Raw genomic sequence first — 25,100 nt, 5'->3', positions numbered from 1 at the left:
AAAGGCAACGATCCCCTGCAGTAGCCTCAACACGCTTTTGGAGCAAGTGCTGTTCGTGAGTAGAAGCTTTGAAGGGCGATACAGGCACGCGGCAGCGTCACGTCCGGCTGCCTTTGTCTCCTCAGCGGTGATGTTTCCACACTGCACCAGGTACTAATTTAAGGTTAAGTCGACCGGTTGAGTCGACCGCTTCACATATTCTCCACCGTCATTGGTTCGTAGCGCAGCGCGCTAGCCACTCAACTACTGCTCCCCAACGAACACAAAGACAAAGACCCCCCCCCCCCGTGTAGCCTTAACAGACTGTTGGGGCAAGTGCTGTTAGCGAGCACCTCTAAAGGCCGGCACGGCACACGAGGGGGTGGTGTGGCCAGCACCACGCCCGGCCGCCTTTGTCTCCCTAGTGGCGAAGTTTACACACCGCACTAGACACACGCACACGCACACACACCAACAAACACACACCACGCACACATTTGTAATATCCGTACACATAACGTAAAAACACCGTCGACTCTCCCCTATCACCCCGCGTAATTCACACTCACACCACACCACACACTGCATTATTCTCCTCCTCGCTGCTGCCCCCCCCCCCCCCGCTACGGCTCCCTCGCGCGGGGAGTAATCACAGAGGAGGAGCGAGCGAGCGGCTGCGCGCTCGGATTTGTATTAGCGGAGTCGAGGGATTATCCTGAGCGGCGGGGGAGGGCAGGGGAGCTTATCCCGCCGCGAGGGGAGCATGGGAGGGTTAGGGGTAGGGGCTGAGAGGTAGGCACGGCCAGGCGATGGCGCTCCAGGGAACGCGCGCGGCCGCTCCACCACCATCGCTTACGATCCGTCACGACACCGTGAGTAACCGACACGCGCATCATCATCATCATCACCACCACCACCATATCATCATCATCATCATCATCATCTACTACAAAAGCAACGCAACAGCGTAGCGATAGCGAGACGGAGAGCACGCAAAAAGTCGAGATCGTCACTCGCTTGTGGTTTAATGAACACGGTGCATAGCCTGGAGCAGCATCATCATCAGCATCATCATCGTCAGCATCATCATTGTCATCGTCGTCTATCAAGCAGAGCGATCATGAGAGAGACGGCGCACGGGAAAAGTCGAGCTTCGAACATCGCTCGCTCGTGACTTCAGGACGAGTGTGTGCCGAGTGAGAGGCGCTGCGCGATTTGTGCATCGGCCTCCGCTCGCAGTCCCCGCTGCTCGCGTCCTCGAATCCTCCTCTCGAGCTTCGCTCCTTTCCCGTCAGCCCCCCGGGCGGCAACTCGTCCCTCTGACACCCAGAGGCTCGTCGCGCGCGCGCATAGCGGAGGCATCACAGCGATGCTCCGCTACTGCTCCCTGGCTCGACGCCTGAATGTGAGATTGTGGTCGTAGCTCTGCGTCTACGTCAGCCGTACGAAATAAGAAAGACGTTCTTTTTCGATTTAAAGCTTTCGTGACTGCAGGGATTCATCTTCTTGGTTCTTTCGGTAAAGTCACGTAGAATGGAAATAATAAAATTATAAAAATTAAACATAATAAATAATTCTCACGACGTTTCGGCCAAAACGCAAGCAGCCGTCCTCAGGTGAAGAAAAGGTCTGTCGAGAAGACAGACCTGTGAGAATTATTTTATTATGTTTTATTTTTATTATTTTATTATTTCAATTCTACGTGACTTTGCCGAAAGAACCAAGAAGAAAGACGTTCTTCACAGAAGAAGCTCACGAGGAAGATCGACCACAGGAGAGTTGCCGAGCTGAACCTCGCACACTCATCGCGGTGCCGAGGGCGGCTCGGCACTGTTGAGCTCTGCGCGAGCGTCTCCCTCTCTCCTACTCAGTCCGGTCACTTGGCCTTTCTAGGCCCTGGAGGGCATGACCGCTCTGTCGACGCCTCCACGTCCGTCGCTGTGACTCTTCAACCGAGAGGGGCCGCAGTGGCTACATGCCCGTATCGTGTCGACTGTCCTGCTATGCGCTTCGTCGCCTGCTCAGTCGGACGATAACTCGAGCGTCAAGCTCGCCAGCCGCGCAGTCCGCGCACGCTGCGACCATCGAAAGTAGCGCCCCCCGCCTTGCTGAGCAAACATCGCAGCGATCTGCGTGTCCCCGTGGTGTTCCAACACAACGCGCGCGCTAAACAAAACAACGAATCGCAAGATAAAGACAAAGATCCCCCGTCTAGTCACGCAGGCTGGTGAGACAAGGGCTGTTCGAGGGGGAAATTCATCCAGGGGGTTGGTGTCGCCAGAAACGAGGCTCACACGCGGCACCAGGTCGTCTAGTCACTTAGCCGGAGGAACCATGATCGGTTCACGTCTTCGTAACTGACGGATGGTTCGCCGTGAGCGTGAATCGAACCCGGTTGTTGGGTGGGTCCGCAGCACTGCGCTATGGCGCTCCACGATTCAGGCACACTCCACAACACCGCGCGGGCACGCCCCTCGTCTCAGCCTCTGTGGGTTCCCTTTCGCTTTACGTTACAAGATCTCGGAACCACGAGGTTCGCGTGCACGGGTGGTGGTGGTGTCGCGGGACGTTAAAGACTCGCACAGCATCCGAGTGCGGCATCGGCGCAATAATCTGTCACGTGAATGCGTAAAGAGCGCGACGGGGAGTGAACGCTCGTTCGTGGATCCAACACGGTCCCACCCGGGACAGACGACAGTCCGACAGACAGACAGGCAGAACAACAGCCCGCTAGACCGTCAGGCAGACAGACCTCCAGACCGACAGACAGACCCACAGCCCGCTAGACCGTCAGGCAGACAGACCGATAGACAGACCACCAGACCGACAGACAGACCCACAGACTGACAGACAGACCCACAGCCCGCTAGACCGTCAGGCAGACAGACCGACAGACCGATAGACAGACCACCAGACCGACAGACAGACCCACAGACCGACAAACAGAGAGAAAGAACGACCGACCGAGTCGCCTGGGTTAATGTTGGAGGTGTGAAGACGTTTGAACGAGTTGCGAAACTGCGTGCCTCTTATTCACGCATGGAGCATTCTAATTAAACCGAATTCATTACGAGCCGGCCGTGTGGGGGCCACATTTGAATGCAGACACGAAACTCAATTGGTGGAAGGGGGAGGGGGGTGAGTTTTAACCGTGAATACTAAAGGACTTCGCGAGATGACTCGATTCGTGGTGTCGAGGTGTTGCCAACCCTAGGGATTCATTTCTCACGCGGAATTTTCTGGAATGCTGCAACATTTGGTGGCTGGCAGCATCATCATCATCATCGACACGGACACGATCAGCACCATCATCGCCATCATCGAGAAGGACAGCACCATCATAACCGCATCATTGTGACCACCTCATCATCTTCATCGTCACAACAACCTCATCATCCATCATTTACTACAACAGCGTATCGATAGCGGTGAAGAGAGCACGCAAAATTCATCGTGGGGCGTTTAAAAAACCCAGCAACAACGGCTGTGGGGTTAATGCTGTGGGCCACTCCGTAAGGGTGGTAGCTGAGTGGAGCAGTCCACTCGTTACACCAGAGTGCACGTGGTTGTATTGGGGTAGCTGAGTGGGGTAGTCCGCTAGTTCCACCAGAGTACACGTGGTTGTATTGGGGTAGCTGAGTGGGGTAGTCCGCTAGTTCCACCAGAGTACACGTGGTTGTATTGGGGTAGCTGAGTGGGGTAGTCCGCTAGTTCCACCAGAGTACACGTGGTTGTATTGGGGTAGCTGAGTGGGGTAGTCCACTCGTTACACCAGAGTACAGGTGGTTGTATTGGGGTAGCTGAGTGGAGCAGTCCACTCGTTCCACCAGAGTGCACGTGGTTGTGTTGGGGTAGCTGAGTGGGGTAGTCTACTAGTTCCACCAGAGTGCACGTGGTTGTATTGGGGTAGCTGAGTGGGGTAGTCCGCTAGTTCCACCAGACTGCACGTGGTTGTATTGGGGTAGCTGAGTGGGGTAGTCCACTCGTTACACCAGAGTACAGGTGGTTGTATTGGGGTAGCTGAGTGGAGCAGTCCACTCGTTCCACCAGGGTACGCGTGGTTGTATTGGGGTAGCTGAGTTCGTTCAATCAGAATGAGTGTATTTCAGTATCGGGGAGCGGTAGCGCTGTGGTTAACGCATTACGCATCACGCGCTAAGCACGGCTAACATCAGTGGCGAGTGATATTTAAAAAAATGCGGTCCCGTGTCTCCTCTAGGTCAATTCAACCTTGAGCGCGTACCCCAATTCAACTGCGTGCACCACTCCACCCATGACACGTGCTCACTAACAGCCCCCCAAACTAATGAGTGATGTCCGAACCGGTCCTGGGCACCCACGTGCGTGGTAAAGTATGGTCATGCAGCCCCACCCCCACCCCACGACTCACAGACGAGGGAGCCCTTCTGCACACTTGAGCACGGCGCATTTATAACGGGGGCGTGCATTGTTACAGCATCGTCAACTTTAGCCATGGTCAATCCGCTGCTGGATGAAGGCCTCCCCAAGCCGCCGTCACCTCTCGCGATCCTGCGACGTGATGTCATTAAATGATATCTGTAAAGGCGCAGCGCTGCAATTAGCTCGCTCAAGCCACTGCTGGCGGAAGAGCCCTCACTAGAGACAGAGCGGGGGGGGTGTAAGAAACGTGCTTATTGCTGCTACTCGAATCTAACCGGGTGCCGTCTGGATTGCAAGTCCGATGTGCTAACCACGACACCCACTTGGCCACCTCAATTGTATTCATCATATTGTACAAGCCCTGTATAAAAACAAATTTTAACCACGTTATTCACCACCCCATCACCACCATGTCCCGTCTGCTCTCTACCAGATCGTAGACAAGTCGCACGCGTCCATGGCTGACCTGGCGGAGACTGAAGACGATCAACTCACGACACGGGAGCCACTTGCCACCTGAATCTGTGCCGGCGACTCCAGCGGCCGGGACTAACCCTGGACACTGACGGACAGCTCCCTCCGCCGGGCTGCATCTCCACTCCTCCGTCGACTCGCAGCAGCCGCTGTTTGGTGGTGAGAGGATTTGGGGCAGGGGGAGCGGGGGTGGGGGTGGGGTGGTCGGAAGAGGCGGGGGGGAGGTGGTGGCGGTGGATACAAAAAAAAACTTCCCCCCCCCACCCCCTCCGCTATGGCCGTGATGTCGAGAGGATGCGTCGACACCAGCGGACGCCACCGATGAACGCACGAGTCCGCCGGAGACCCCAAGAATTCCTCCTCCTACCCACGAGGGGGTCGCCGCAAATGACGGCCCGACGTGGGGTGCGAGTCCCTGTGCGGGTCGCTGTGGCTTGGCCCACGCTGCCGCTGCTGCCGCTGCTGCTGCTGCTGCTGGGTCTGTGTCTGTGCGGCCCCCGCCGGGCGTTGGCGCAGTACGACGTCTGCAAGAGCACCGTCAGCTGGGACTCGAAGCTGCTGGCGCCCGCCTGGGAGTACTCGGCGTGCCAGCCGCCCACCGCCGACCTGGGCCGCTTCGTGCGCGTCAGCCTCGAGCCGCCCGACATCACGTGCGGGGACCCTCCCGAGCGCTTCTGCACCCTGGTGAGGGGGGCGGGGGAGAGGGGGGGCTGGGAGAGGCGGGGGGGAGGCTGGAAGATGCGGGGGGGGCTGGGAGAGGCGGGGGGGGGGGATGCTGAGAGAGGCGTGGGGGGGGGGGCTGGGAGAGGCGGGTGGGGGGGGGGCTGGGAGAGCGGGGGGGCTGAGAGAGGCGGGGGGGGCTGGGAGAGGCGTGGGGGGGGGGGGCACTTGAGATAAAGGTAGGGGAGACTTGGGAGAGAGAGAAGTGGGAGGGGGGGACCTTGAAGAGAGGGGGGCGGGGGGCTGCAGGGAAGAACCGCCTGAGCACTTCTCTACCCTAGTGGGAGGGGGGGGGATGGCGGGTGGGGGGGACTGAGAGGGAGGGGGGTAACTGGATGACAGAGAGAGAGGGGGGGGGGGTCCTGGGGGAGAGAGAGGAACCTGGTTGGAAGAGGAGAAGTGGAGACCTGGGAATGAGAGAGATCTTTTTTATTCAATCCACTGCTGGATGAGGGCCTCCCCACGCCGTGCAAGTCGTGGCGACGTTCCTGTGACTTTATAATATCGGAGTGAAGAGCGTTCCAGACGGCCGCAGAAGCGCATAGGAAAGCGCGTTTGCGGTCACCGTTTTTGTTCGATGGCTAGCGAACGATCACGTTTCAGTAACGGGTGGTTTGAGCCAGATAATGACGATGCAGCCTTCGTATTCGCGAATCGGTTATCGGGGCTCGTCCTGATAGTTCCTTGTTTCTGTGCTGGATTGATCACACCATGGGTATGTCGTCTCGGCATGCCTACAGCGCGCTTGCTTCGTGGGTGCGTGGGATTCCTACGATGTCTTCATGTTGACCTCAGCTTAAATAACGCCACCACGTTTCGCTCGGGAGACTGCCCGCGGACACCATATGTGCATTGGATCCATGGGGGAGCAGTCTTGCTGGGTCTACTGAGGCAAGGACCGCGCACTTTCCTCCTCCTCCCCCCCCCCCCCCCATTTGGTAATGAATGGAGCGAGGGCCCTGCCCGCTAACATTTTATTGCGGCACAAATTGACGTCTTCAGTTGCTGTGGTCCCATGGATTGTCCTCGCCCCTGCCATGGGAACGTGGAATTTCCACAACCGCTTGCTCGGGGGCTGTGGATTAGAAATATGAGGAAGTGTAGGTTGTGTTGTTCGTGTACTGTTTGTCTGTATGTTTAACTTATTTTGCACCGTACGTATTCAACCGTGCTAACTGGAGGTGCGGGGGAAGGACAACACACACAAAAAAGCACTTCTAGAAGAAGCGAGTTTTGAATTTTTAAATGTCCGTGTACAGGAGAGAAGCTGCCGGGGCGTTATGGTCATCAAACTGAGCCCTGTAATCCAGAGGTCGCAGGTTCGATTCCACCTCCCTGCTCACGCAGCTGATGCAATGCGGCAAGGTTCTTCAACTCTCCCACCTCTGCAGAGTCAGCTGCGCAGTGAACGTGCGAACGTTGGAACCTCAGCGTTGGGCCATCGTTGTGGTCCAACGTTGGTGACTCAGCGTTGTTTACTGACAGGATAACTTGGGCAATTGCAGGGCTGCGCATTACCTCTTTGCATACGCAAACACATGCGTTTATGGCTGGAGGAATCCGATAAGCTATAGAGCTCTTTATCACAGATGTCCAGTAGGGGCACAGGGTCAGAACGTTACAACAACAAACAGTACACAAACACGATCGGAGTGCAAAGTAAAGGAAATGTAAACAAATCACTTAAAAAAATATACAAATGAAACTAAACTATTGTTTTATCTTGCCAAGTGAAGCTCACTGAGCTCTTAACTTATTTCTGAGCAGCGACCTAGCCACAAACGATAGCTCAACAAAAGTGGCTTATTCACGTGCAAATTAAAATCGGCAAAATAATCTAAACAACAATGTGACCCAGTCACCCGCAATGCACGCGATCTGCTAAGCGAGGCCGTGCATACCAGGTGCTATAGGCTGCGAGTCGCATTCCCGGGTGCGTGATCTCGTCGCGGCAACTTGCAATGCTGCCCTCTTCGCAGATCACGCGAGCGCGAGGCTCGTCCTAAGTTAACCTTGGGGCCGAGACGAGCGTTTACAGGGGATCAGATAGCAGCACCGAGACCCCTAATGAAGCGATACTCAGACTTCGCTCCACTTAAACCACCACACCCCCCCCCAACTAGCCCCCCGCTCCCCCCCCCCCCACCTTAGCCCCCCACCGCCCACACTTTAATCCGCTCCATCTGCAAGTGCCGAGCGCCCTGTTGGGCATCTCTCGCTTCAACCCGAACGCCCTAGCAGGGGAATTCAGTTAAACGGACGGAGCGGAACGGGCAATCAAACGCACCCCCCCTCTCTCCCTACCATCACCCCCCCCCCCCGGTCAACACCGGAGACCGATACCAAACAACCACATAAAGAGACGATTGCGATAATAAATTATAATAGTTTAAACACTTTGTTCTCGCTCCCAAAGACGAGTGGAGAGGGGCCAGCAGCCAGACAGTGAGCCGACGCGACCAATACTCGCCCCAGCTCTGCGGTCCTCTATATATTAAGATATTCCCGGCCAACTAATGAGGGGTGTTTACACGTGGGTATGAAACTCAAGCACCCGGGAGAATGCCCCGCGGGTGCGAGGGGAGAAACACTCAATCCCGTACTGATGGGCTGCACAGTTTGCTGTACCGTCTTCTGGCGAGCCGGGGTACGGCTCCTCCTGGACCCCCCAACGGGAAGGGAGTCTCACGACACCTGTGCGGAGATTCACCAACCCTCGCCTTCACAGTCGCTGGATCGCTGGCCAACGAGCGCGTCCACCGCTCCCCGATCCATCACTCCCTTCGGAGGCAGTGCAAGGGCTGGTGGATCACGTGAAGGGCCGTCCATGAGTGACGTCACGCAACTAGGGGGGGTTGGGGGGGGTCAGACATTTGTAACGATGTGTGACGAGGGGAGGGGGGGTTTGAGAAATGTGACGTCGCATCAAAATGCGCAACTTTAAATAAATATAGGCAACACGTTCTACTTAATTAAATAGACTTTTAATAAATGTTTTCTCCTACATCGGAGTGCAGCGCCACATTAAAGACGCACTACAATGACAATAGGTTAAAGCGATTTGAAGCATGTTTTATATTTTTCGGGGGGATGGGTGGCAGAGCTTTGTGACGTCATATTTGAGGGGGGGGTCTGACTTTTTGTGACGCCATGTGACGAGGGGGGGGGTCAAAAATCGCTTGCGGAGTGGATGGGCCAGGAGACGGCAGTACAGCAAGTGGGGGTGGGGGGGGGTCGTGAGTCTGTGTTGCCGTGACGTAGTGCGAGCGTCATCTCCTCGTGTGCGCAGTGCGCGTGGCGGGCCACGCGGGTGATAACCCAAGGCCCTCCAAATTTCTTCCCAACACGAAAACCAAACGACGCGGTCCACAAGTCGCTACGCAAACATGCCGACGCACGTGTGCATGTACCGCATGTTGAACTGCTTTCGCACCGTACGTAGCCATCCGTGCTATTCGGAGGTGCGTGGATGGCGTAGTGCTGTCCAACATGCGTCTGGCCCTCGTAAGTGTTTAATCGGCAGCCTGGATGAGAACGTGGCAGTGCTGTAGATATGAGCAACAACAAAAACAACAACAAGCGGTAGCCGCTGGGTGGGGGGACACGTGATCAGGGTGGGGGAGGGTGGTGCCCGTGACTGTGACGGGCAGTGGAGTGGTGTCCACGTGCCCGGCGACCAATGGGAAGAGCTATGGCCAAGATGACGCGGTGCTCTTCGGGACGAGCTATGCGTCTCCGTGTGAGTCTACGTGTCTCTGTGTGTTTATTATGAGTCGCTATACAAGTCTATCTAACAGCAGATGGTGAGATACCATCAGGGCAGATCTATTGAGCTATTTGTGAATGTATGCATCTCTGTATGGACCTATAGTTCTGTGTGTGAATCCATACGTCTATGTGCGACTCTCCATAAGAGCAGATGGTGGGATACTGTCAGGGCAGATCTTGAAGGTTGCGATGTGTTAGTATATGCGTCTCTATGTGAACAAGCGCGTCTCTGTGTGAATCAACGTGTCTCTGTATGAATCCATAGGTCTTTGCGTGAATCTAAAGGTCTCTGTGTGAGTCTGTCTCAGAGCAGATGGTGGGACACTGTCAGGGGCGATCTTGCAGTTTGTGATGTGTCTGCTGTGCAGCAGCTGTTGGACCTGGTGGAGTGTAAACGCGTTGGTGAGATGAGGTGTGATGATGGCATGAACGCCTGTGGCCACGGTGACATCTTGATCTTGATGCGAGCCAACATGAATTTGGGCGAGAGAGGGGGGGGGAGGAAACATTTTCTCTCGTGTGTGGTTTCCACTTTTTTACACCACCCTATAATCGATGTGACTGCTTTTGTCTCAGGGGAAGTCCCTAAAATAGCAGCACAACTTCGCGCGACAGTTTCATCCGCATTGGATCATGGTCAGAGTGGCCTCTGATTGACCTGTTACAGACAGACGGACGGAGCCCATCGGTCGGGGCGATCAGTGGACACTTCCCCCACCGGCCCGGTGGCTCCACGCTACAGCGAGCGGCTCGCAATCGGAAGGTCACGAGTTCAAATCCTGGATGGGGGCGGTTGACTCGGCCCCATCATCCTTTCAGGGTCGATACGATGCAATGACTTTCGCTTTGTGGGAGAAGTCAACAAGTAGCTGGCTGTCCTGTGGATGGTGTAAATTCCCGCCATAGAAATGTGGAATGTCCACCACTGGCTCTCCAGGGCTGTAAACAGGAGATGAGCGCCAATGCCTGATTGTTCATTTGAGCATGGAAATTCACTTTGACTTGGCACCTGAAGCAGACGCCCCCCCTCCGACATCACCTGGCCGCCCAGGTGAGCCGCAGGTGTGCGCATGATTCCCAGCTCCGCCTGATGGTTACACGCGCGACTCAAGCGCTCGCGTGCACCTGGCCCCGTCGATCTTGTTAATGAATCGAGATGATTGCGATCGAGGTCAGTAAGAGGGTTTGGGCGGTCTATTCTCAGAGCGCATAAAGCCAGATTAGCGTCGTGTCGCAATGCATCGTGCCCGGTGGTCTCGCAGAAAGCAAACACGAAAACAAACATTAACGCGCTACCATCACCACAATCACCACCGCCACCACCAACGCCACCACTGCCGCCACGACCGATAACAGTGGCTAATATCTGGACCGGTACTGGGCCTCGACTTTATCTAACTTGCTGACCCGCCCCTACTGGGCATCTGTGAAACGGAGCTTCATAGCTTCATCGGATTTCCTCCAGCACTGGAGAGACAAAGGCGGCCGGGGGCATCGAGTTGACCGACCTACCCTTGGCCTTCGCTGGCGCTACTGCTCGCTGGCGGCACTTGCTCCAACAGTCCGTCAAGGGCGAGGCGGGGAGGTGGGCGATGGGGACGATATCTGTCTGTGTCTCTGGCTTGCCTTGTGCGCTGGGCAGGAGAACCCGTACATGTGCAACAGCGAGTGCGACGCGGCCACGCCCGACCTTGCGCACCCCCCGTCGCTGATGTTCGACCTCGAGGGCCGCTCGCCGTCCACGTACTGGCAGAGCGCGTCGTGGCGCCGACGCTTCCCCGAGCCGCTGCAGGCCAACCTCACGCTGTCGTGGAACAAGAGCGTGGAGCTCACCGAGGACGTGGTGGTCACGTTCGCGTCGGCGAGGCCCGAGGTGAGCCGGCCGGGAGCCGTGTGGCTCATTCCCATCTCTCACCCCCCCCCCCCCGGCCTCCCACCCACGCACCACCGATCAGCTACGTAGGCTACGAAAGAGGTTCAACATGCATGACATACTTTTGTGTAGAAATAATTATTGTTATTATAATTTAGAACACCTGCTAATTTGCGCCACCCTTATAGCGCGATGCTGTCCCGAAACGAAGACGCTTTTCTTCACGGATGGATGTTTGACTAACTATTTAACTCTTTAAAATGTTTCAGTTCAGGCCCACTGAGCTGTGTAGCTCTTTTTCTGAAGCGACCTGGCCACAAGTGATAGCTCAACAAAGTGTCTCATCGCGTGGAAATGTAAAGCAACCAAATATTCTAAAGGAATGTTCCTGAATGTGGGGTGAAAAATAGGAGGACCCGGAGAAACATGCGAACTTCAAATATACAGCAGGCGTCAGGGTCGGGATCGAACCCATGACCCTGTACACCACGTGGTTAACATCTCGCCACCAGAGACTAATGACACCGCAGAGGCCAAGGGAAGGAATGGGCTCACGTGCAGGCGCTAGATAGACCGTCGCGTCGCACGAACCTCTCATTAGCGGGGTTGGCTGCGTACGATGCGAAATGAGTTCAACATACATACGTGACATACGGTGGCGATTTAGGGAGGCCTTCATCCAGCAGTGGACAGATCGTGGCGTGCCACAGCCGTATTGTTCGTCCTTCACGTTGGACACAAAGGCACAGATGCTTCCATCCCAAGGCAGCGCGATAGTTATTTTACAATTAAGGTTTTTTTATATTTTAAAAATAAAAACAAAGCACAGAACCGCGAGAGAGAGAGAGGGAGAGCGAGCAAGAGAGGGAGAGATTATTTTTAATTGTGTTGCAAGGTTGAACGAAAATTTAATTCTCGAAAAGCCCGGGTGAGTGTCGATTGTTTACGTATATATGGTCCCAGCATGGACATTGACACAAAAATAAAACACGTACACAGACGCGCGCACGCGCGCATCTTAGGACTCATTAACGTTTGAGAGCAGAGGCCGTAAACAAGCCGAACAATGGGAGACACTCGGCGTGAACCGAACCGATAGCCGTGAGCATTTACAGCCCCACATCACGAATTTGTGCTCCCAAGGATTCAAAGCAATTTCGGGAGAGAGAGAGAAACAATAAAAAGAGAGATAATTTTTTTTAATGACCAACAAATCTGATTGCAAGGACAAACGTACGGGGGGAATGCGCATACAGACGCACACCACAAGACACGCACACACACATTTTAACTGCTTCGCGTATGGAAATGAAAGTGATATTTTTGTTGGGTTGGGGCGGGCGGGGGAGAGCTTGGGAAGTGGGTGGGGGGGGGGGCACAGAGGGGGGGGTGGCAGTAATATGGAAGGTGGGTGGGGGGGATAGGGGAGGGAGGGATAGATATTTTTTGCCGTATTTTCCAGATGAGGGCCCACTTTGTTCACCCACCTCCTGCATTTGAAAGCACGACTAGCGAGGGGAGAGTCTGGCAACCATCGGGAGAATACGGCAATGCGGCACAACTATGAACGGGGCCCGGGCAGAAGATGAGTGGAATTCGTGGACTGGACGGGGCTCGTATTGGGGTCAAAGGGCGGATCATCGCGACCGCAGCTTCGAATGTTGACCCAACTCGCGCTGAAGATTTCATCAGCCGAGAGACGTCTGCTTGGAAATAAATATTATTTTTTCAAGTTTTTTTTACCGCAAGCAGTGATATGTCGTTAATGCCGACTTGATGATGATGTCTATTTGGTATTTGAACATGTTAACACCTCCTGTATTCTTGCCAGGAAGTGAAAAGTCTCTTCTTTTATTCTCACCATCTTGATACGGGGGAAAAAAATGCGTCCCATATGTGTATTGTATTTTTAGTTTGACCGACGATTGTTTAATCGTGCCCTGACGTCACCCTGCGTGTCGTTTGATTTCAGTCCCCTTTCTTTTTTAAACGATGTGGTTCGTATTGGTCTTGAGCCTTGAAATAAATTACTCTCTTCATCTCTCTATTTTTCTTGTTGGAATTTGTTCGCACGGAAGAATGCAATTTTAAACGGAGACATTTTGAAAGTAAAATAGCAAAACGTGTTGTTAGAACAGTCGCAAAATCCCACGCTGTTAGATTTATACACACGTGTACGTCACATCGATTAGAGTCAAGAACGTCTGCTGTGCTCAGCCGACCGTAGCAGTTCCTCGAGACCATTTCACATTGCTTAGGCAATGGTGTAAATTCCACATTACTATGGCAGAATCCACTTTAGATTATTGCAAACACTCTTAATTTTCACTTAAATAATGACTATCTCTGAGAAAACGTTTTCCCCTTTTTTCTGGCAACAAAACAGGTGTTCAGATGTTAAAACACCAAACTGAAACCTTTTGCAAGGAATCATGTCTGCATTAACCACAATGCATATATTATCAGAGTATGTTTTTTGTTTGCATTCTGACCACAAGTAACATCTCAACACCTGTTTTGTTTAAATTTCGATTTAAAGCTTTCATGACTGCAGGGATTCATCTAAGTGGTTCTTTCGGTAAAGTCACGTAGAAGGGAAGTAATAAAATAATAAAAATAAAACATAATAAAATAATTCTCACGACGTTTCGGCCACCTGTTTTGTTGCCAGAAAAAAATCGGAAAACCTATTCTCATATTTTAGGTACTGGCAAAGGACTGTCCCATGAAATGACTATCTTTATAAAAAAAAAACATATTGTGAAACCCTTGACCCTCACCCTCTCCCCGCCCGCCCCCTGCGCGTCTCGCCAAAGGTAATGGTGCTGGAGAAGTCTCTGGACTACGGGCGCACGTGGCAGCCGTACCAGTACTACGCCGACGACTGCGTCGACGCGTTCGGCATGGAGGCGCAAAACAGCCGCGAGCTGCCGCGCTCCGCCGCCCAGCGCGTCATCTGCACGGAGGAGTACTCGCGCGCGTACGTGTGGGAGGACGCCAAGACGGTGCGCTTCGAGGTGACGGACCGCTACGCGCTGTACGCGGGCGCCGACATGCAGAACCTGGCGTCGCTCTACGGACGCCTGGACACCAACCGCGGCCTGCGCGACTTCTTCACGCTCACCGACCTGCGCCTGCGGCTGCTGCGCCCGGCGACGGGCGGCGTGGCGGTCGACGCGGCCAACCTCAGCAAGTACTTCTACGCCGTGGCCAACATCTACGTGCGCGGCAGGTGCGTTCGCCCGGCGGTCCGGCGGAACGGCGGCATCGCGGTTGAGCTCGAGGTCCCTGCACGGGTGTGGTTGTGGCCGTGGCCGTGGCAATGTATGTGTCTGTATGTATGTCGAGTTTATTTCACACCGTACGTAGCCAACCATGCTATGTATGCATGTTTAAACTTATTTTGCACCGTACGTAGTCAAGCCTTCTATGTTTTATCTTGAACTTCTTTCGCACCGTATGTAGCCAACCGTGCTAATCGGAGGTGCGGGGTGAAAGACAACAACACTAAACACTTAAAAACCAGCTCTAAAGAAATACGTTTTCAATATAGATTATTTAAAAGTGCATAGCTCTCATTGGCTTCCTAACATCGGAAAGGAAGAGCGTTCCAGACGGCCGCAGAAGCGGGACTAAACAGGTGGCGGCAGCCACCCTCTCATGTCCAGGGTGATTCGACCCTCGATAGAGGAGACCACCAGCATCCTATCTCGCTCGACCCGGCAGGAGCACGCGTATATTTGTCCTTGCTGTAGTTCCCGATCATCCTCGGGTTAAATTTGATTTTTATTTTTATATAACAACTCCGAGCCAATGCATCTGTGACGCACGGCCACTTACCCACTCGAGCGTTCACGACGCCGACCTCTGCTTTGTGATGGACAGCGCTGCTGTGTCGGTGCCGGGATGTTAACGACCTCGCCTGTTAGGCAAGAGGTCGTGGATTCGATCGCGACCCTGACGGCTGTATATTTGGAGTTTGCATGTTTTTCCCGTGGTCGCGTAGAATTTTCTCCGGGTCCTCCTGTTGATCCCTCCACATTTAGAATGAACGTGTGTTTAGAGTATTTGGCTGCTATACATTGCCGCGTGATAAGCCACTTCGTTGGGCTATCATTTGTGGCCAGGTCGCTTCTGAAAATAAGCTACGTAGCTCAGTAGGTCTTACCTGGTGAACTAATGATTGTAGTAAACATAACGGTATCACTCGATGTGGTGTGCCGGTTACAGACATATTTTATGGATCACCCAGGAGAGAACAGACTTAAATAATAATAGTTAACTGTGTTGTTGAGCACTTACACGTGTACGATCCACATCATTTCCTTTTCAGATGACATTTCTACGTGATAAGCCACTTCGTTGAGTTATCACATGTAGACAGGTTGCGTCTGATAGCGAGCCATACAGCCCCTACCTGGTAAAATATAAAAAAGTGTATTTTAGTTTAGAGTGGATGGCCAGGCTCGTTCTGATGGTCGAGGTCGAGTAAGGTGACAGTCGACGCCGTTGGGAACAGCCCTAGGTAATGTCGGCTGGCTTAGCGCGCCCGCTCACTTGTGCCCGCTGGTCACGGTTTTACTTAAAATGACCCTACGGTCACTGCGACTTAGCGACGTCACCCTCCACTGCAGCTCACGGTAGAACTCCACGCAGTGACGCTGCTCACAACCTCCCCCAACCTCCTCCTCCTCGTCTCTACGCCGAGGCAGCGGCACCGCGGTCACGGCCGGGCGTCGTTTCTCGGCGGCAGCCTCCGACGTCTGGAACGCGGCCATCGTCGTATCCAGCAGCGGTCACTCTGACTTCTAAAAGTCGCTGACTTGTAAAAGTCGCTGACTTCTCAGATTCGCTGACTTCTAAGATTTTGACTTAAAACTTTCGTGACTGCAGGAATTCATATTCTTGGTTCTTTCGGTAAAGTCACGCAGATAGAAAATAAAAATGAAATTTTATTTAAAATACATTAAAAAATAATCAAAGCAAAAAAACACGACGTTTCGACCGCTTGTGTTGCTTTTGTTATTTTTTTATTTATTTTTTTTACTAAATTTTTTTTTATTTTCAATCTACGTGACTTGACCGAAAGAACCAAGAATATGACTTCTAAAAGTCGCTGACTTCTAAGACTCACTTCAAGGCCCCACCTCCTTCGCCCGGCTTTCGAGCGACCACTGAACTTGGCTCCACTCCTCAGTCACGGCCACTTACGTCTTTAAGTAAATAAAAATACTCATCATCATTGTTATTGTTGTTGGTGTCGTTACAAGCAGCAGCAAAAAAACCGAAGTGTGCTCATCAGACAAAAACATCGCAACTAAGAATCAACCTTCAAAGTTGTCGCTTGGGGGGAGTCGGGTCGGGCAGTGGGGGTGATGGGGGGGCTAAAGTGGGGGGAGGGTTGGGAGATTGGGGTGGGGGGGGACGATGCCAGTAGTAGCCGCATCACCCTCGGGTTCTCGGGAAAAGGCAGCCGACTAAATGGTCCAAAAAGTTGATATTCAGCGGGCGGCTCAAACAACAATTACAGCACGGGGTGACGTGCCCCGGCCTTCGAGCCAAAGGCCGGCTCCAGGGAGACTCCGAGATTTCCACGGAGGGTTGCCGGCCAGGACCGTAATGGATCAGCGGCTGATGTAGGCAAACATCTGTAATGGGATTAGCCCCAGAGACAAATGAGTGTGGGACGGGGCGAGAGATGTGAGCGATAATGGCCGTAGCATTGCTTCTCTCGCAAAGAATAGCCCGCGCGAGTGGCGAATGCGGCGTTTGTGTTGTGCTCGTTGGAGGCAATCGCCCCCGACAACAACAACAACTGGGGGCGGAGGAGGGACGCTCACAACAACGAGCGGAGCGCCGGACGGATAAAATTCAGCGAGTTGGCACAGCGGGGGGCACAGGTGGTGCATCGGCCAGTCATCTGAGTCAGTCGACCCAGGACACCTGGGGGCTGTCCCGTGACCTGCTGTCAGCGAGCCTTCGACACTTCACGTGGCCTCGGAGTGCACCTGACCTGGCACCAGCGCCGTGGTGACGTCACCGCCACTTAGTGTTGTTGCGTCGTGCGTGTGCGTGTTGTGTATATTGTTGTTGTGTGTGTTGTTGTTGTGTGTGTGTTGTGTGTGTGATATGTGTGTGCGTGTTGTGTACATTGTTGTTGTTGTGTGTGTGTTTTGTGTGTGAATTGTGTGTGTGTGCGTGTTGTGTATATTGTTGTTGGTGTGTGTGTTGTGTGTATTGTCGGTGTGTTGTGTGTGTTGTGTGTATTGTCGGTGTGTTGTGTGTGTTGTGTGTGCTGTATTTCTATTGTGCATGTTGCGTTTGGGTTGTGCGTGTGTGTTGTGCGTGTTGTGTGTGTTGTGTGTGTTTTGTGTGTGAATTGTGTGTGTGTGTGTGTTGTGTATATTGTTGGTGTGTGTGTTGTGTGTATTGTCGGTGTGTTGTGTGTGTTGTGTGTGCTGTATTTGTATTGTGCATGTTGCGTGTGTGTTGTGCGTGTTGTGTGGCAGTGTTTGTGACAAAGGCGGCCCCTTCTACTCGCGTGGTGGCACCGACCCCCCCGGCCTCCGAACGTAAAACTTTTTTTCGAGTCACCAGAGACTGCACCCGCGATTCCCAAACGGGGGTGTGCGATGGCTCTCTTGATGGATATTGAATGTGAAGTGGCTTCGTTGCTGCCACCGCTTCTGCTGCCGCTGCTGCTGCTGCACGCGAAGCGATCAACCGGGCGTCTCTTAGCGGCAGGATGGGTAAATGACTGCGTGACCCTGAGACCCAGGAAGGTGCACGCGAGTCGGCATGAAGTCCCCATCACGGGTGGTTGAACGTTTCAAAAAGTTGCTTTGCGTTTTGGTTGTTGCGGATTTTGTTTGTGTTAGCGTTCTGAACTGCAGCGCGCATCGGTTTATTTCTTGAACTGAAAACGTTGGTGCTTTGTAGGTGAATCGTAGATGTTTCGTAGTCGATGCAATGGGTCCGCGTGTGTTTATTTGTTTGTTTTGAGTCCGGCCACTCCGGTGGTAGTTTTATAGGCCACATTCTCGTCAATAACCCTCCACCACCCGACGAGGTTGTCACGATTACACGGGCGTTGTTTTTCATTATTATCGATACGTGCCAATGAATCGATCAATACGTTGGCGCGTATTAATGACAAGTGAATAAAAGTGGTCATCTTGTCACGTGGTGGAGGGGTTAACGACAATACTTTTGGTTTAAAAGCCACGACAAACGCGAAAACAACCGTGGATCATCTTCCATTCACTTCTGGTTTTGTGGAGGGCCGTAGAATCGCCACATGCGCGCTGCCGCTGCAATGCGTGTGAAATGCCCACATGGGGACGGAGCTTCTGAAGGCAAGGGTTGATGGATAGCATCGAGACTTGTGGGACGCTGAAGCTCGCTGTTGCTGTGAGGTGGTGGCCAGGCGATGGCAAGACAGCGAGTGTGGCTCACGAGCCTTGAGTGCGTTCCCCTTGTGTGCTTGGTGACTTTTCTCCGGGCACTGCCGTTGCCTCGTTAACGCAAGGCCCATCTTTTACCGGGTCCGTCGAGAAATCTTGAGATTCGCGCTGCCGGGCGTGTTGAATGCCTCGCTCTGCGTTGACGGAAACCAGCCACAGAGATGCCGCATCGCCACTTCTATTCAACCAAATCGATTGCACGGGGGTCTCCTCTATTTACGTACTCATGAAACCAATTCTAGATTTGAAGCTTTCGTGACTGCAAGGATTCATACTCTTAGTTTTTTTCGGTAAAGTCACGTAGGTATTTTTTTATAGAAATAAAATAATAATAAATGAAAATAAATCAATTAAATCACGACGTTTCGGAGGCAACACAAGTCTCAGTGTTGCCTCCGAAACGTCGTGATTTAATTGATTTATTTTCATTTATTTTCATTTATTCATGAAACCTCCTCACTTTACGATGCTCCATCGACCACGGCTTCCTATCGAAGCCCCCCCCCCCCCCCCGCGTGGCTCAGCGGGAGGTCGCTCGCTCTCCTCTGGCATCCCCCTTCCCCAGAAGTCGGTGCCGTCTACTCGCTGCCCCTGATCGAGCCCAGGATGAGCAGAGCAAACGTGAGCGCCGGCGGAAGCCAGCAGCTAATTAGCAACAGTGACTGACAAAACCTCGACGCGGAGGGAGGCTGAGAATAACTCGCGTCTTGGCAACCCCCCCCCAGCCTCCCCCACCTCCTTCACTTCCTTCCCTCCCACCTCGCTCAACTGCAAGGGGTCTGTCTACCAGTCCACAGTGGGGGAAGAGGTCGAGGGGGGGGGGGGGCGAGGAGTCCCATGCGATATTCAACTCGATAATGAATTCTCCCGGCGACGATGGGAAAGGAGACGATGGGAAGGCATTGGAAGGTTGAGCCAATTCGGACCGAAGTGGTAAACTCTGCGGGCGGATCGCCGGCCTTGCGGGTTCACCTTTGGCTGCCACTCCATTCTTTGTTTCAACCGCGGGGCATCATGGGAGAAGGGTGCCTGTGAATATTCGTCGAGGCAACACTTTCTTTCATCGTTGTACTAAATTCCACGCGTTGGCTTCTCGCGACCGCTGTCGTTATACGAATCGTGATTGACATTTGCTGATTGGTAATTGATACTTCCCGTCACATTTTAAAGAAGGCCCATGAACGGAGGACCTTTGAGGGGGGTAGCGAGGAGGCTCCCCAGGGGACCTGGTGTGTCTGTGTGTGTGTCTGTGTCTGTGTGTGTCTGTGTGTATCTGTGTGTGTCTGAGTGTCTGTGTGTGTGTCTGTGTGTCTGTGTGTGTCTGAGTGTCTGTGTGTGTCTGTGTGTGTCTGTGTGTGTGTCCGTGTGTGTCTGTGTGTGTCTGAGTGTCTATGTGTGTCTGTGTGTGTCTGTGTGTTTGTCTGTGTGTGTCTGTGTGTGTCTGTGCCCGCAGTGCGAGCGGTTGGGTAGCGGTTAGCGCGCTGCGCTACGAACCCCGCGACCCGAGTATGATTCCCGCTCGCGGCCAACATCGGTGATGATTATCTGAAATGTTCTTGGACCTCCCCTAGGTCGACTCAGCCTCAATTGAGTACATGGTGTGGTGTGCAAATATCGCCATTGGGAAGAAAAAGGCAGCCGGGGGCGGTGTTGCCCATCTCGTGTGCCGTGCCGGCCTTCATAGGCGCTGCTCGCTAGCAGCGCTTGCCCCAACGCTCTGTCGAAGGCTACCACGTGGGTGCGTGGGGGATCTTCTTTGTCGTTTGCGCGCAGGTGCAAGTGCAACCTGCACGCCAACACGTGCCTCTTCAACGACGGGCGCCTCGCGTGCGACTGCGAGCACAACACCATGGGCACCGACTGCAGCCGCTGCAAGAAGGGATTCCGCGGCGGCGCGTGGAGGCCGGGCTCCTACCTGCCCTACCCGTCGGGCACCGCCAACCCGTGTGGGTGCCCGCACGGCGCGCCGCGCGCGCTGCCCACAGCAGCCTCGACGGATTGTTGAGGCTGCGCGGGACACGCCGGTGCAAACACACACGCACACACGTGGGTACACTGCTTATATATATAAAACATCAGAGTGCAGCGCCACATTAAATACGCACTACAATGACAATAGTTTAAAGCGATTTGAAGCATGTTTTATTTTCTAAATAAAAATATGGTTTTGGGGGGGGGGGGGTGGGGGCGGAGGTTTGTGACGTCATTTTTTAGGGGGGGGGTCTGACTTTTTGTGACGCCGTGTGACGAGGAGGGGGGGGTTAAAAATCGTCCAAAATTGCGTGACGTCATTTATGGACGGCCCCTTACGCACCGCATCAGGCACTAATTTGAGGCTGGGTTAACCTATGGGAGGCCCGGAATCTGCTAAAATATTTGCCACTGTTGTTTTTCGTGAGCGGGAATCCAACTCGGGTGTCTGCCGGTGGTTAACACATCACACCGCTCACTCACAAACAGATGTCCCTGTGCGGCGTCCATGCCACCATGTAAACATTCAAACTCATGCCCCCATCTGCTCCCCTCCCGCCTCTCTCCGCCCGTGTCGCTTTCTCTGCAGGCACCGCTTCCGTGTCCAGCCCCGCGAGTGAGTACGCTCCGACGGAACACGGGGGGGTAGCGGCGGGGGGGGGGCACGTAAGACGTTCGATTCATGACTTTCACATTTCCGACACCGCAGATAGACGACGTCGACATGACGGCGCGCTCACGTGGTCTGAGCTCACTGACGACGGCTGCCATTGTGACGAGCGCGATGGTCATGTGACCGCCCGTCATTCGCCACAGACCACGCTTGAGATTCATATTTGAGATCTTAATTGCAATAATATCTGAGAGAATGACTGTAATAATTCGCATTTTTCATTGCTATTGATGCCCGTTTCATGTTAGATGCATTTCTTAATGGATGTGTGAACAAAAAATATTCTGTGATGCTGCCACTGCTGCTACAACTGTTGTGTTTAGGTGTGGTGCACAATCACAGCCAATAACAACAACAACAACGACTCAACTCGTTTCGCGTCAATAGCACTGCCCTAACATTCTAGACGGACACAAATGCTGGCAGGATAATGTTGGTCTGGAAAGCCAAGAGGCCAATGGGCTGAATAAAAGGTTCGTTTAATTTTGCGGAAATTCACGGAGCTGCTGCACGTGAGCTGATTTCATTGCTCCGAGCCTGCAATGGACGTCCTCTCGGCCGTTTTTGTCTCCTTTGAATGCCACTCCGTCGCTAGTCTTGACCACAGGCCATAGTCCCTTTGTAGCCGTGACGTATTCAACATAGGAGCACTCTTTTTTTAATATAACAGTATGAATGGTGTCTTCATAATAATTTCTAACAAATGCTGGCTCAATTATATTTATCTGGAAAGCCAATAGGTCCAAGGACAAAATGAAATAAATGTGTACGTGGAGGTCTGCTTATTTGAAACATGATAATTTTAATGGGACCTTTTTTTGCGAGAATCAAAGTATGCAAAATAAAAATAGGTTTTACCCTTTCTGGCAATACAACGGGAGATGTTTAGATGTTCAAACACCAAATAGATACCTTCTTGCAAGGAATCAAGTCTGCATTAACCACACGTACTTGTGGTGAGCATGCTTAACGCAACGATTGCATAAATGTGTTACTGTGTCGCCAACGCTGCTGCTGCTGCTGCTAACTCCCAGCTGTGCCGAAGCCGGTCAAAGCTTCGGCAGCAGAGGTCACCAAAGTCGTCGCTAAAAACACTTCAAAGCCCCCGCCAAAAACCACGCCAGGTACCCCACGGGCACAGAGCCACGGAGATTGACTCGCTCCTCGGCCACGTTGCCCACAGTCGTGGCGAAACGGCCGAATCGCATCGCACCACACATCAGGTTGCCACCTCTGAGATCCACGTAACATGGGGGGGGGGGGAGAAATAGAATAATAACTCGCAATATGGTGGGATATGGTGGGATTGTCCTGAGTGGCGTTGCAGTGTTGTTGTTGTTATTATGACACAACTGACAAAAAAACGTGTGTACTGCTGCTGCACTGGCAGTGAAGCGCAATTAACCAGACCACTCAGCACGCTCGTCAAAAACACTGTGACCTTCGAGTAAATAAATAATATAGAATCTGTGTTGTTTTGGGACAATGGCTCTTCTGGATAGCACACAGACAATGTGCCGAGTTTTTTTTTCTTTTTAAACCGGGACTGTTCTTAATATTCCGAGAGAGACAGATTCTCCCTGGACGGCAGCTACCCTCTCAAATGTGCATTACCTGTGGAAGAGAAAATTATTCTGGGTAGAGAAAAAAAAATCTCAGCACAGGTGGCAACCCGAATATCATCACCGCATCGGCGGTGCTGATGACGGTGATGACTGTGATGATGATGGAGATATCGGAACGATTTTGTCCAAAGAAAATACGCAAATGAACATTTGCCAAAATGTTCATTTTGGCAAATGAACATTTGCCAAAATGTGAATTGCTCTCTTGCTCACGTCTAGAACCTGCCAGCTTCATGGACTATGAATGATAGTGGCACCCCCCCCCCACCCCGTGTGAGGGAGATAGTTTGCTCCACACCTGTGCCACCGTTTATTCTTGAAGCTCTCAGAGTTTGGAGCAAACCACATCTTTTATCGGAGAGGGGGAGGGGGGAGTTTGAAATCTATTCAACGTTAATGCTGTCCTGTAGGGCTGGCGGGTGTAGTGTGGCATCGTAGACATGTGCGCGGCGCATCAAGATTCAACGGAAGCGCCACCTTTCGTTGGATAATTGTGATTGCGTCTGCTTTTATCTGTGTTGTCGTATAGAGTTCTTCAATTATAATTAAAAGTGGTGACCGGGTAGCTTCGAGGTCATAAAGTTAGCTGAGCTGGCACCACTGAGACACTTGGTTCGAATCCAAGCAGCCGTCTGTGATTAAACCGGGTGCTCCGGTGTGTAGGGTTGATGGCATCAGCCCCGGTCACGCATCACATTAACATTTGTTCTGCAGTTAATTTGGCTAAATTACTGCTCTAAGAATTAAAAATGTCAGATTTACTGTCACGCAAAGAAACCTACTCTCATATGCACAACGAATGGGAAGTGCTGCCCACTGCTCCGTGAACCAGGCGCTACTCGAAGGAATCTCTGTTGTAGCTCAGTGATGTCCACTTCCGTGGGCTGTTCGCGAACGTGAAGAGACGCACTGCGCTGCGAGAGATCCGAATCGACTCTTCGCCTCGTGACGCGACGCAGATTTCGCGATCGGAATAACATTGGGGGACAGGACAAGCATCAATTAAGGTTAAAATAAAATGCCAAAAATAACAAGGCTGGTCTCGCTCTAAACTTATGAACACAAGGTCGCGGACTCTAATTTTGGTCAAGATTAACTCGGCCCGATCGATGGGCATGCTCCCTAAAAAAGAGCATCGTATGTCAAGGCTTCACTCCCAGGGGGCACATCAGCAGTGATCGTACTGGTCCTTGTCCTCGGAATATGGAAGCGATACATGAACCTGCACGTGATGTGTGGGTCACAAAATTAAATTGCCAAAAACAAATAGAGACGTACAGCGGATGAAGCAAAGATAAGTCAGAACAGAAGCAACCGTGCAATCACGAGAAATCGAAAATAGTGCACGAATATAATTCAACGTTAAATAACGCAATTCATATTCTTGGTTCTTTCGGTAAAGTCACGTAGAAGGGAAATAATAAAATAATATAAATATAAAACAATAAAAATTATCACGACATTTCGACTGCAACACAAGCAATCACCATCAGGTGTGAAATCCACAGAAAGAAAATTTGAAAATAAAATAATATAAAGAAAATTTGAAAAAAATTGAAAAATGTTCTTTGTATATTATTTTATTATTTCCCTTCTACGTGACTTTACCGAAAGAACCAAGAATATGAATCCCTGCAGTCATGAAAGCTTTAAATCGAAATTTAACGCAATTCATGTTGCGTGTGTCGACCTGGGCAGATTATTTCGTAGACTAAGCAGAGTACGATTCTACAATCCAGTTCCATAAACATTAAATAGAGAGAGGAGGGGGGGGGTTGCTATTACACTGATATGTAAAGAGACGAGGATGCACAAGTCGAATGCAATTGCACGTGGTCACAGGGGTGGTAGATCTGCGGATTGCTCGCGGCGGGGGGAGATTGACGGGTTACAATAATTCTGGGCCCGAAGCTGAGTGGCCTGTGCATTGAGACCCAGCCCTGGGCTAATCGCCGTCTTCGTGGTTTGTTTTCGTATCGATGTTGTTTGTTATTTTTTTTGTTGTAGAATTCCAGGATCGGTAGATTGGCCACCAGCGACTCGCAGAGATCTTGGAAATAAATATCGAGGTGCACTTCACGACATGGCCTGGATATTGGGTTTTGCGGTCTTACCATCCTAGATTCTGTAAGAGAGACAGCGTTTGTAGAATT

At 52.3% G+C, this 25,100-nt stretch overlaps 1 protein-coding gene across 2 annotated transcripts in view; it reads left to right on the top strand.

The window, feature by feature from the left end:
- Positions 1-5,116: 5,116 nt before the first annotated feature.
- Positions 5,117-25,100, top strand: part of LOC133341734 (netrin-G1-like) — a 38,978-nt gene continuing 18,994 nt past the window's right edge. The window contains exons 1-6 of one of the 2 annotated variants that reach the window (XM_061550390.1): positions 5,117-5,538; positions 10,985-11,215; positions 14,032-14,447; positions 20,452-20,624; positions 21,239-21,265; positions 22,357-22,446. In XM_061550390.1, the coding sequence (XP_061406374.1) occupies positions 5,149-5,538; positions 10,985-11,215; positions 14,032-14,447; positions 20,452-20,624; positions 21,239-21,265; positions 22,357-22,446 (1,327 nt within the window). In that variant the 5' untranslated portion in view covers positions 5,117-5,148. The remainder of the gene's footprint in view (positions 5,539-10,984; positions 11,216-14,031; positions 14,448-20,451; positions 20,625-21,238; positions 21,266-22,356; positions 22,447-25,100) is intronic. The other variant, XM_061550391.1, reaches the window with a different exon arrangement.

Source organism: Lethenteron reissneri, chromosome 12 (genome assembly GCF_015708825.2).
Source record: "Lethenteron reissneri isolate LAM-NWPU_2019-01 chromosome 12, ASM1570882v1, whole genome shotgun sequence".
Taxonomy (NCBI): Eukaryota; Metazoa; Chordata; class Hyperoartia; order Petromyzontiformes; family Petromyzontidae; genus Lethenteron; species Lethenteron reissneri.
Note: the sequence above shows the minus strand (reverse complement) of the source record. Positions and strands in the feature narration are given on the sequence as shown.